Source organism: Argiope bruennichi, chromosome 6 (genome assembly GCF_947563725.1).
Source record: "Argiope bruennichi chromosome 6, qqArgBrue1.1, whole genome shotgun sequence".
In the NCBI taxonomy this organism is placed as follows: Eukaryota; Metazoa; Arthropoda; class Arachnida; order Araneae; family Araneidae; genus Argiope; species Argiope bruennichi.
Genome location: NC_079156.1, coordinates 49,508,165 through 49,521,615, shown reverse-complemented (window position 1 = coordinate 49,521,615; position 13,451 = coordinate 49,508,165). Strand labels below are relative to the sequence as shown.

At 27.3% G+C, this 13,451-nt stretch overlaps 2 protein-coding genes across 6 annotated transcripts in view; one reads left to right on the top strand and one right to left on the bottom strand.

Annotated features, from left to right (window-relative positions):
- The window catches only part of LOC129972314 (guanine nucleotide-binding protein G(o) subunit alpha-like), a 147,467-nt gene extending 145,561 nt beyond the window's left edge, over window positions 1-1,906 (top strand). For all 3 annotated transcript variants that reach the window (XM_056086406.1, XM_056086404.1, XM_056086405.1), the window contains exons 9-10: window positions 375-462; window positions 1,490-1,906. In XM_056086406.1, the coding sequence (XP_055942381.1) occupies window positions 375-462; window positions 1,490-1,680 (279 nt within the window). In that variant the 3' untranslated portion in view covers window positions 1,681-1,906. The remainder of the gene's footprint in view (window positions 1-374; window positions 463-1,489) is intronic.
- Window positions 1,907-2,302: 396 nt separating this feature from the next.
- On the bottom strand, window positions 2,303-9,321 carry LOC129972568 (mediator of RNA polymerase II transcription subunit 28-like). Of its 3 annotated transcripts, none has more exons than XM_056086753.1 (5): window positions 9,121-9,321; window positions 8,961-9,027; window positions 6,385-6,497; window positions 3,067-3,472; window positions 2,303-2,479 (listed from the first exon to the last, which is right to left on the bottom strand). In XM_056086753.1, exons 1-5 carry the CDS (start codon window positions 9,172-9,174, stop codon window positions 2,469-2,471), a joined length of 651 nt encoding a protein of 216 aa, XP_055942728.1. In that variant the 5' UTR covers window positions 9,175-9,321; the 3' UTR covers window positions 2,303-2,468. The 3 variants fall into 3 exon arrangements, with proteins under 3 accessions (XP_055942728.1, XP_055942729.1, XP_055942727.1); XM_056086754.1 differs by having other exon boundaries at window positions 3,118-3,472; XM_056086752.1 differs by lacking the exon at window positions 2,303-2,479 and having other exon boundaries at window positions 2,858-3,472.
- Between the last annotated feature and the right edge of the window lie 4,130 nt (window positions 9,322-13,451).

Sequence of the window (13,451 nt, the reverse complement as noted above, 5' to 3'; positions counted from 1 at the left end):
TATGCATTATGCCTGAATTATAAATATTAATTTTGCTGATTTTACAGATGATAATTATTGAAATGCATACCATGTAAGCTGAAGTCTCCCCCCCCCCCCCCTCCTTTTCCATTTTTGTTGTAATGGATTCTTAAACTAAAGTTATTTTAATTTGTGAATGTACTTCAACTTCACTCCTAAAGAAGCAATACATGAATTATTTAAAAACTAGTCATCCTTATTTTTTAAAATACTATGTTTAGATTACATGTTTGAATAATCATTCCATCCCTAATCGAAACAATATGAATGTTATAAATATGTGTTTTATTTTTATTGTTAAAATATTTTGCATGCAGTAGATATATTTTGTTGCATGAATTTTTGCATTTCAGATTTTATTTCTCAACAAACTCGATTTGTTTCGTGAAAAGATTTTATACTCTGGCCGACATCTTCGTTACTATATGGCTGATTATGATGGTATGAAACTGATAATTTTTTGTAAAATTACTATTTTTTTGCAATTGTAGGAATAAGAAATCAATTGTAAAAAATAATTTTAAAAATCTTGTACAGAAAAAAAAACTATTTATTTCTTAATAAATATATTTTTATTAAGAAATAATATATATATATAATATTGTATAGTTAAGTAAAATCGTTTTGGAAATTTGTTGACAATAATAATAATAAACTTAGAAAAAAAAATTTTATACTTTGACAAAACCTAACTCTAACCGTTACAACTTGAATGCCATGGCAAAAGGTAAGTTTTTATCATTTTAAAATTGAAACGGAATAAAAGTTTGGACGTTTTTAAATTACAAGAGTTTATGAAATTTAAGTGTATCAATTTTTTCTTCTGATTTATTTACTTCTCTGATTACTAAGTATCCTTTTACAAGAATTTTTATCAATACTTATAATTCCAAAAGGGTTTTTTTTACAGACTAATTAAAAATGTAACACTAAATTAATTTGTTTCTTTAAAAAATTTTTAATTGTTTCATCATCAAAATTACAGGATTAAATATTAGAATTCAATTTATGAAATTTTAAAACATAGATGAATTTCTTTTAGTTTAGTATTTGAATTGCAAAAAATAAAATTACACAAGGTGTTAATGATTTTTAAACAACTAAATTTTATTAATTTATGTTTTTGTATCTTTCTGAATAGAGTAGTCAATTGGTATCTTTGTAATAATATCTTTGTTCTATCATTTTTGTTAGTTACAAATTCTTGAAAGGAGGATGGGTAAACTTATTTCAATATTTTTGTTCCATAATACCATAAAAATCGTAAAACTCTTGATTGCTTTGCGAAAAGTAATCAATCTTTTTATTTTGTATTTAAAAATTGTCACTTTTTTATCTGATTCAATCAATGGCAGTAACACTTATCATTCAAAATTCTATAATGTTGTATAAAATTGAATTATTTGCACTGCTTATATGAATAGATTCTTAATACATTTTATTAGCCTAATCTATTATAATTTTATAGGACCAGACTATGATGTTGACAGTGGAGCACTATTTGCTCAGCATAAATTTCAAGCCCAAAACAAGCATACTGGAAAAGTAATTTATCCCCATTTCACTACAGCTACAGATACCAGTAATGTCCAGGTTGTTTTCCAAGTTGTTATGGATACAATTGTAAGGGAAAATTTAAAGACAGCTACGTTGTTGTGAGGTGAAAAATTGGTTTGGTTATCAAAGTGCCATGTCTGAACTGTACATATACAAATATCATAATCATTTTTACATACACATACAGAAAATATATTTTTAGATTTAGAGCTGTTGTGTCTTTTTAGTGATTTTACTGTTGGAGTTGATAGAAATGGTTTTTGTTATGAATGTGATACTTTTGTATACTTTTATAAAAAAAAAATGTTATTAAAATAATCCAACAAACTATTAGTTTCACTTATTGCATTCTCTTTATGAAAATATTATTAATCATATGGTGACGACTTCCATCATTTATATAAAATGCAATCAATGGTTACAAAATTAATTTAGCACAAATGTAAATGAGTTGATTAGAAACAAATGAAACCTGCACCAAATTTTACATAAATTTATGATATATAAATATATCAATAAGTAGATAATTATCTATGGTTTTTCTTAGCTATCTTTTAGCATTAGAAAGATTACATATAGTTATAAAATCTGCAGAATCATATACCAAAAATTAATCCAAAATCTTGGAAGTTATTTTTCAATAATGCTATTATGTAATGTTTGAATCATGCTTCTAATAATTGAAAATTAAATCAAATAATGAAGATACAATACAATACTGAAGTAAAAAAATTAAATAATATTTAATAATACAACAATGTGGATGAAAAATACATATTTTGGAAGATCATGTGTATTGAGTTCCCTCTTTTATAAGAATGCACTTAATGCTCAACAATCTGTCTTTATAATGAGACAATATTTCTGCAGAGGATAATCCAAAACAATCATTATAAATGTCCTGAAAAGAAATGAGAAACATTTTTATTCACAATGAAATATAAATTATATGCTTATGCAAAATATATTTAAAAATCAAAGTTATTCTAAATATTTTAAGTGCACTTGAAATAAAGTAATGTTGTTTACAAATGGTTTCATTCATTAAACCTTAGTAAAAAATGTATTTAATTTACTCCATTGAAAAAAGGAGATGGTATTCAATAATAAAAGATCTTTTTTATTATTACAGATTAGAAACAATATTCAACATTTTTAAAAAATTGAACATATTTGAACAGTTATAGTATTCAAATCTTTCTCCACAAATTCTGAGGATATTTAATTTTGATGTAGAATAAAACTTTAATAATAACTCATTCCATATTAATCATTAATATGAGCAGAGTTAAACAATTTTTATTTTAAAAATAAATACAAATAGTTATAAGTGCATTTAATACAAGATTTCCTATCATATAATGCCTAGCACTTCCTGGACTAAGAATTTTTCAATAGCAACTAAGCTTTGGTTTTATTCTCTACTGTGCAGTACACTTAAAATCAGAACACTTAAAACTAGGCATTATCGTCCAGGATCCAGCATACCAATATTAGACATAGTCCTTTCAAGATACGCAAGTGGACCTTGCAAACCACCTGGTTGTTGGGCAGCTCCCATGTGTTGTTGAGGATGCATTGGTTGTGACTGCATCATCATGCCTGGTTGAACAGGGGCAGGGGATGAAGTCATTGGAGGCATATTATGTGGATGCATCATGTGATGGCCATGTGCAGCGGTACCTGGCTGTGGTACAACTTGAGGTTGCATTGGAGAAGGTGAGCCCTGCATGGCTGGCAAATTCTGGGGTGGTTGAGGTGGTGCAGGAGGAGGCTGTGGTCTTGGCATGCCTGGTACATCTTGCAATAAGTTTTGCCATGTTTGAATCTTAGCATTGTATTTTTCAATGAGTTCATCTTTTCTTTTTACTTCAGCTGCTAATTCTTGTATGTTCTAAAATAAAAAGATAAACATTTATCAAACTTTGCTACTATATGTATAAGGAATAAAAAATAAACATAAAAATTAATAAATGAAAAATACTAGTACCCCAATTTCCAAGACTCAAGCAAAAAACAGATAATGAAAAAGAACAATAATTATTCATATTTCCCTTCTGACTCTTGATCTCTCTTTTCTTATATAAAGTGAAAGCATTCAATTTTCCTTAAGAAATCAGAACCACCATGAACATTAAGTACTTAAAAATATAAATGAATCTTGTTTTGAATTCATTTCTGAAGCTTAAAAATAAATTATAACATAGTAAAATAGATTTGCTTTTAGATAGTAAAATAGGTTTGATATAGTAAAATAGATTTACTGTCTATGTAATCTGAACAGTGTCATATTAATAACACAAACTTTTCTGCCATTTACCCTACTAGTATATCTACAATACAGAAATGCAATTTGAATAAACAGTCATAATCACCAGTTAAATGCTTTGATCTTTAGTATTAATACATGATTAGCAATCTATCATTGACAATTCTGGATCATTATAGGTTAATATGTATAGTTTGATTTTTAAAAATAAAACAAACTAAAAAAAACTATTCAACTTTTTGTTAATATATTAACTGTGTTTCAAAAATTCCTATTGGGGCATTAATAAAATTGCTGCTAATATTACTAGTTTCATTAATTATATGAGAAAAAATAAGCTATTTTAAAATCATTAATTTGTTTGCTTTTAAAATAAATTTAGGACTTGTGACATACTTGAAGAAAATTAATTATTGTACACATTAAACAGCAAATGAAAACTGACATTAGCTCCCATTCTGCTTTCTATTTTGTATTTAGTGCAGCTATATGAACATATTATTGTCTGAGTCTATAATCAAGTTCAAGAATTTTTAAACATCTTCAAGGATTTAAAAAAAGGACAAAAAATTGTATGAAAATTTGTTGTTGTTGTTATTAAACTGTATTTGACACTGGTAATCATTCAGTAAGCAAACCAAAAAGATTTTTTTCAGTTCATTCTTCTCAATTTTGATTCAATAGGTTAAAATTTTTTATATCCCTTAAAACAACATCTAATCCAGAAGGGAAGGGGAGGGCATACATGTAGCAGTGTCTTTAAACATTTAAAATGGAAAAAAGCCAAAATCATATTTGGTGCCCAAATTGTTATTGTAAGTATTCATACATTTTTTGTTTGTTTGTCAAAATTGGATGTCAAGTTATAATTTTCACACTAATACATTCATTCAGTTTATTATTTACATGATGATCATAGCTTGTTGATATTACCCCGTCTCGAGCTAGAACAATCAATATTTAAATTGCAAAAATTTATTTCATTGCAGTATCAATCAAGAAGAACTCTAAAAAACAATTTACCTTCTATACCAGTGATATATAGGATTGGTTTTCATATTTAGCTACTAATCAGAAAAACACAGCATAATGAATTATATTCTACTATAATTCATGGAATAATGTCAATTATTTCATATAATATAGGTGATGTTATGTGACTAGAGCATTCTGACTAAAAAATTAAATCAAATATTTTGGAAAGACACAAGAAAAGACAGAATGAAACACAGTTTGTGGTTAGATCAATCATAATTAAAATATTTAAAAGAATATATATGTACTGCCTTTAATTTTATTTTCACTCAATGAATAAAAAAACTTTCTTATTATACAAGGTAATACAAAAATTGGTTTTGTATTAAGATAAAAAAAAAAAAAGTCTTATTAGAAGATATTTAGGAAGAAAAATGTTGCCATCTATAGAAGCAATAGAATGTCATCTAAAGGTGAAGAGTTACCTCAAGCAATTTTTTAACAAGCAATAAAGCATTCTTGCTATTAACACTGCAGTTGCAATTTTCTGCCACTTTTGCTAATTTACTACAAACAAATCTCATGTAATGATTCCTCATAAAAGAAAAAAACATTAAATCTCAGTTCTCATACTTTTATCACTTTCTTATCACTTCATATAGAATCTCCATCCAATAAACATCCATTTAACAAAATTTTCAATAGAATCTTGACATTTATATGTTGTTATTATTTATTTTTTTATATTCTGTAAAATGAAATAATATTAATTTTTTATGAAAAAATTCTGCCACATTTTTTATAACATTTTGCAACTTTTTATTTGTTAATGTTCTAACCAAATTGTTTCCCATAAAAAATTCTGGTAGCATCAGAAAGACAGGGAAGTCACAGAAGTAAAGTAAGAGTTGACTATCTTTTCCCCATATTGATGAAGACATAAGGATTGCTGAATTGTACCAAGCACTACACACTACAAAGTGTTACTAAATGAATGAAGACAATGCAGTAAACAATAATTATTTTTAAAAAACTTCATGAGATGAAATGTTGATAGCAATTTATACAATATAAAAAAATAACAGTTTTATTTTTTTTTAAAAATCTTCACAAAAATAATAATTTAACACAATATGAAAGCGACAATAGCTTTAAAAAATGTTACAAGTGGTGTATTCTAATTTTTATAAGAATTAAAATTTCATAAAAAAATGTATTCCTTATAATAGATCTATACAAAGCAGTATTGCATATTTTTTAGAATTTACAATTTGTAAAACAGTGAACAATGTGGATAAGTAAATTTCATTTTTTTAAACCATTTTTATTATTTAATTTATAATTTTCTATTTATAAAAAAATTCAGTAGAACAATCAGACTTTATTAATAACTGCAATTTAAACTCCAAACTCTATTATTACATTAAATCAGAACTTAAATTTCCTACACTTTTCAATATTAATGTTATTTCTCAAATGCATTTAGTAACAATAATAGCAAAAAAAAAAAAAAAATCACATGTTAAAATCTACATATTTTAGAAATCTCAATATATACTTACTTCAACTAATAAATGTTCTGGTTTTTGTACAGATAGAAGGAGTCTTTTTTGAAGAAAAAAGCAATCCATTTGTTTAGAGACATCAAGAAAACGTTGAATTGTAAGATCTACAGCTGTAAAAGAAACAAAATGTTTTTTTCTATCATTGAAATACCATCTCTAATTATAATAATGAATGGGAGAATCATCTGCTGTATAGTATGACAGATTATTGGACCTATAACTACTAAATGTGGCACAGACATATTTTCAAAGGTGATAAATCTGCAACTTTGATGTTCCTTCTTGTAATTTTAATTACATAATTTGTGAAATCAAAAATCAATAATAAAATAAAAAATTTTAACAGAAAAGGATGTTAATAAAAGAATAATTTTTTATCATTTATTTATGATTTTCACACCATTTTAATATTCAAGAAATTTTTATTTCACTGATACTGGTTGATTGTCATACTTTTTCCCTCTAAATAACAATTTTTTAAATACAATTTAGCAGGAATCTTTCTCTAAAAAACTTTTATCTTCCAATGACAAACAGAGTGAATAATAGAAAAGCTTGCTCTCTTTTACAATGTGAAAGTTCAGGAACGAAAATTTGTTTAATCTTTGTTTATAAATTCCAGTGCAGATTTCTTATCTTACAAATACAAAAATTAAAGCACTTAAAAAAAAAAACTGGTTTTTACTGTTAGAATTTTTTTTTTTTTACAGGATAGTTCATGTACAAATAATATGTTATAACTTTTTCCATTCTACAAATTTACTCACCAATACTATATTTAATAATCAATAATTTGATGCAGTTTTCTATCGATTACTTTTAGTCACAACTTTATTTTTAAAGTAATTAATGAAAAGGAAATGAAGCAAAAAAAAAAAAAAAAGCATCCCACTATTTTTTAGAGATGGCAACTGTAAATTTTTGTAAATCTCATGTTTTAAACTAAAAGTCCTTTACATAATAATTTTAAACTACTAATAACTATAATCTCAATAGAATATATATATATTATTACACAATTTACTTTATCAAATTACAATCTTTAAAAGTACTACACCCAATCTTGGAGCATAAGTAACATAACAGTGCATGAATTTTAAAATAACAGGATCAAAACAATTCTGCCAAATAATTAAGGCAATAGTCTAGGGCAAGTTTAAACCCCCTGCTGAGAGTCAAACACCCTCAGGTTTGTGTGGCAATTTTGAGATTGAAGCAATGGTTTTTATCAGCTGATTTAAAACTAAGAGATGCATTTCAGAATAGCACTTGCATCAATTTGAAGTAGGATGTAAATTATTCTAAACTAAAACATATCTAATTTTTATTACATATTTAAATAAGGATTTGGAACAATCAACATGTAAATTTGTGTAATATGTTGTTATGCCTTAATTCCTCATGACTTAACAGATATCATACCATCAGAAACCTTCTACCTTCTGTTTATTCACCAAGTAGTAGTCCTCAGCAATTTTTTAAAATGCTTCAAGTTACTGAATAAAATTGATGTAGTTTTGTGCCATTAAATCAAATAATAAATACAAACTGATAATAAAATGTGCTTCTTTTTAATATTAAATGCTATATATATATATAATGTTTAATATTAACTGCACTTTTTCAATATATAATACAGTCAACTTTGTAGAAATATCAGAATAAATATATACATTTTAATGTAAAAAATGTTTGCTGTAAAATTTATATCTGATAATTGCACAGCAGAACAAATGATACTCTGACACAAAATCTGATATCTCTATAAATAATAAAGATGAATGCATGTCTTAGCAGCATTCTACAAGCAAGAATATTTCAGTAATCTTGGTACATATATATACATGAGTTGCATGCCTATCAAATTTTGAAGTTTAAAAATATTTTGCAGGAGAGGCCATTAAGACCAAATTACATAAAATATTTCATTAAGAGTTTTAGAAACCATTAATCTCAATAAACCATCTGGTAGACAAATGTGCTTTGTGTAATAATGAGACACAATTTTACAAAGCTAATGAAAGCATTTCTTTGTGTTCGTCCTATGGACTTTTCATTATCTAAAACATTCCAAGCTGCAAATGCTTTATTATACAATTATTGTTCTACATAGAACATAATCCATGGGGGAAAGTAGTACTATGCCTTTTTGAAATAGTTTAAAATTAAAAGAAAATTCTATAACTCCTTACACAGTTTATTTATGACTATTGATACTCCTGGTGATAGTGAATCTTGTGATTTAAAATAATCTTCAAAGTTTGTCAAGTGGCTTTCATTTCTTTTAATCAGACACAAATATAACTTGCATAACCTTTTTTCTTTTTCCTTATATTGCAGTGTAAAAAAGAGATTTTAAACGTGCAGGTTCTATAGGACCGAGATTAAGTGAAATAATACTAATTGATAATAAGCAAATAAATTATAATACAATTTCAGCATTATATAACAAATTTAACATTAATAAAATAGAGCGGAAGGTAAAACGATATGGAAACATCATAGGACTACGGAATTAGTCGGTGAAGCAGAGAAAAATACCAGAAAGCTTAAACAGAGAATTATATACTAACTGGTACGAATTTCATCAGAGTCCCTGGCATTGTGCAGATCGGGATTCGTCAAAGCAGCTAAACAATCCTAAACGAAAGATTGATGTTATATTATAAGATACTGCGTACATCTTATTTTTTTAAATTAAAATGCAGGATGAATTATTTAATTTAAATGTACCTGAAATGCCTTTTCAAAATCTTCCACAATATGAATACCTGGTGCAACAGCCATATCAAATTCTTTGGAATAAATGAAATATATCCAGATTATATTATTAAGCTATCATAAATGATTCAATAATTTTATTAGATTTTAGTCATTATATCATTTCACAGGGGGAAAAAAAAGCAATCATAAATTTTCTATGAGCGGTGCTTTGGAACGAGGAAGATTGGAGGAAATGTGTACCCCAGAATGTGTACCAAAATTCACTTTTCTTATTGACCAATCCCAGCCCGCGGAAGAAAGCCGCTACGTATATCCATGTATATGAGCAATGCAATCGTACATGTGATTGGCTAACGTGCCAACGTGATTGATTGTGTATGTTTACATTTTGGAAATGAACAGCAAACGTGTGTCAGATTCTGTCTGGTTAATCTTTGAAAATTCACAGGTGGTTTGAGACACAGAAGTGTGAAAGAATTTATGAGCAATTGTTGATATATGTGGGATAGTAAACATAAAAATATAGTTCTTTTTATCATGTACATAATGTTATTCCATTTACATTAACTTACAAATCTTCAGTAACATGTGAGATGATTATGATTTAAAGTATATTTGTATGTATCACCAAATAAGTAGCATATTTAGATAAATGATTTTTTTTTAAATATATTTCAAAGATTTTATTTTCTAGTAATTTTTTTTTCTTTTTTCGTGCAGAACATGCAAAGAAGGCTTTCTATCAATATCATGTTTTCACAAGTATTGAGTCATAATTTTTAACAATGATTATCATGTTCATATTTAACTATCAGAATTTTATTGCTGCAGATATTCATATTTCCTCAATTTTAAATACTTTCATCTCTTTACTTTTTGTTCCCCTTTGTTTCAATAACACTTAAGCCCAACTAATGATTGACATTCTTATTAAATACTAATTTTACCTAATTGTTACATGACAAGTCGTAATAAGCATTGCCCTTTTTTTTGTTTATTTATTTATTTTGCATTGAAATGGAATATGTAGGGGAAAAAATACTCATATATTGAACATATTCAAAGTGAAAAGGAAAATTTGTATTTTAAAAATATAAAATTGGTTGTTTTTTTTACTTCTTAAAATCAACTACATAGACTTAGACATTGATTTCTATTTATATAGCAATTTCAGCAGAATTAGTCAAACAAATGTCTTTCTCAAACTATAATGCCACGACAATTTGTGCAATTCTTAATTGCCATTCCTTCGATATAAATTATGAAGATCAAGCAACTCATATATGTGTGAATTTTTTAATTGTTTGTGTGTGAATTTACATTGAAATATTTTAATACCATCTGCTTTTACTTTATTTCATATTAACCATTTTAAAATATATCCAAATTTCAATAAAAGACATACTTCTAATAACACGTTTTCTGTATTTTACTCAATATTTTGCTATACATATATATATAATGTAATTTTAAATAGCCATGTTATATTTCTTTAAAAAAAATTTCAGAATATTTTTTTCTGAATTGGTTTGAATTAGTTCTTTCAATAACATATATATCCAATACAAAAACTTTCATATTCCAATGAAGGTAAAATATGCCAATCTATTGAATACCTTTTTTCGTGTAAAGGTGAATATTTTAAAATCCTTTTATGGAAGGCTTTATACAGATGTATGAGGCCTCATATAATGCACTTAGAATTTTAATACAATATTTTACTCGTTACAGAAATATATTGATCATTGTATGATATTAAAATGCATACATGTTATATTTTTTTTAAAGGATTGAGAAATTATGTATATTTAAAATAAGCTATACAGAAGTTTCATGCAAGCATAATAAATAGTACTTAGTCAGCTCCTAATGAATTTGTTTAATTATTAATGAATTAGTGAATTTGTTTTAAATACAATTAAAGTTGGTACCATTCAGCAACTACATTTGTTGATTATCTCAGTGTCAAATAAATGTTTTAAGATTTAAGTTCTTAAAATATCTCTAATTTTATATAAACCTTGTCCTGGTTTTATATTAATCTTCAGTTTCCAAACTTTTACATTACATTGCAACTTCATCTCTTCACATAATATAGTGAAGCAAAAAAAGAGTAATATTTATTTTTCATTCCTTTTAACAATTTGCTATTTTGTTAAAATTTATTTTTAAATTAAAACAGCTTTCTAACAAATAAGATGCCAAAATTCTTTCTCTTGAAACTTAGCAAAAATTAAATGCTTTGCTATTTCATTTTCTGGAAATATTTAATTTAAACAATATTAATAAATAAATGTTGTATAATCCTGGTTCAATGTAAACTGATTTTATGAAATATCTCTGATATTGCAAATTCAAAAAACAAATACTTATTGTAGGGAAATAATTAAAATTCTTCCCATGAAATTGCAAAATTGCTGATTTTTTAATGAGTAATTGATATGCTATTATTCATATACTACAGTTTAGAATTCGTTTTGTATTCAAAACATTTCAGATCCCCCTTCCCCAAAAAAAACTTGTATTGCTTGCCTATATGCCTCTACAGAGTTTAATTTTGACCTGCTATCCATTATTAGGTTCTAATCCATTCAATTTTTTTTTTCATTTACTGCTTATTGTGCTAACAAAGAATATAATATTAATAAAATAAAAATGATACAACATGTAACACAAATTTAATGAACCCAAATGTGGTACATAGTGCAAAGATTTGGATTATATTTCTAACATGATAGCGTTTATAGACGTGTGTACTGTTTATAATTTCACCATGCATGACAAAAATCATTCAAAATGGTTTACAGAACAGATCATCGCATCTGCAACTACAAAAGTTACTTCTTACGTTGCTGATGCTCATTAACCCTTTCAAGAGATATGGAAAATATGCTTCCTCCCAAATATTTCAATTTTTGTGTGAAGTTATGTAGGTTTACTTAAGTTCTGACTCAAATTTTCTATAGTATGGTATGGTATAGTTTAGGTTTTCTGGCACAAGGTACAATTTAGGGCAAGTTGTGTCATCCACAAGGATATTTAAGCAGTTCCATCATAAAGGTGTAAATAAAACAAGGATACATTGTAAAACGTCAAAAGTTTAAAAGGTCTATGATTTATAATGATTTGGTACAAGAATAAAAATAAATTTTAAATGCTATGAAAGAAACCAGTAGGTTTTAAAAAGTAAAAAATTTTCAGTGAGGTTTCTCACCCACCAGGTCCTGTAAATTTGAAATAGGCGAATGAAAGTGAGTTAAACGATCAGAAGTAAAATTAGGACATTGAGTAAGAATATGTGCAATAGAATTGATCACTCCACAGTTCGTACAATGAGGAAGCTTCAACTTCAGGCTTGTTCACCAAACAGCAAATGTCTATGTGTGTCCAATGCATAGACGAATTAATTTCACATCTGCGCATCAGTGTGGTAAAACTGACTACAAAAGTAATTCGGTCTGAGAACAAGTACATTTTAATGTTGAACTTATGGCGGCACTATAATAAGGCCAGGTTTGGGTGTTCTGTCTAAAACAAATTTTTTCGCTTCTGCGTATGAAATATTTCTTCTAACTTTCAGGCTTTGAATTACTTTTTCCATTTAGGATAGTCACGGGAATAAGCAGGATGGAGCCCAGAGCAGTTTAAACATTTGAAGGTTTGTGAGCTACAAACTGAAGTTTCATGAACATCAGCTGAGCATTTGGCACATCGACGGCTGCCATGGCAAGTTCCCTGCGAATGTCCGAATCTCTGACATTTAAAGCAACGTAGAAGATTCGGTACATATGGTTTAACTTTGGATTGTATATAGCCAGCACGTATAAATTTCGGAAGTTCCGGACTACTGAAAGTTAGAATGACATGTTTTGTTTCGAATGAATGAACCATTACGTTTAATTTTTATGCGATGAGCTGCACAAACTTTTTGGGAATGCAATTCCCGAATGAGTTCATTTTCCGAACAATCAAAAAGATCTAAATCAGAGATGACTCCTCGAGAATAATTCAGTGTCCTGTGAGGAGTTACCTCTACAGGGAAGTCTTCAAGTTTTGTTAATTTCTGCATCGTAGCAATCTGTGTTTTTGATGAGGTCTCAATAAGAAGATTCCCGGATGGAAGTTTTTTAGTAGATTTCACATCACCAATAAATGAAGAAATCAATCTTTGAACTATGAAAGGTCTTTGGTGTGTGTAATATTAGAAATCTAGTATCTTCAGTGATAGGTAAACATGGCAAAGTGTCTGAAAACCCATGCAAAAAGGGGGAAAAAAATTCGGGCCACGACGACACCGCCTTCCACGGAGCCCAACAAGGGAAGGAGCCACTGGCTCCCAT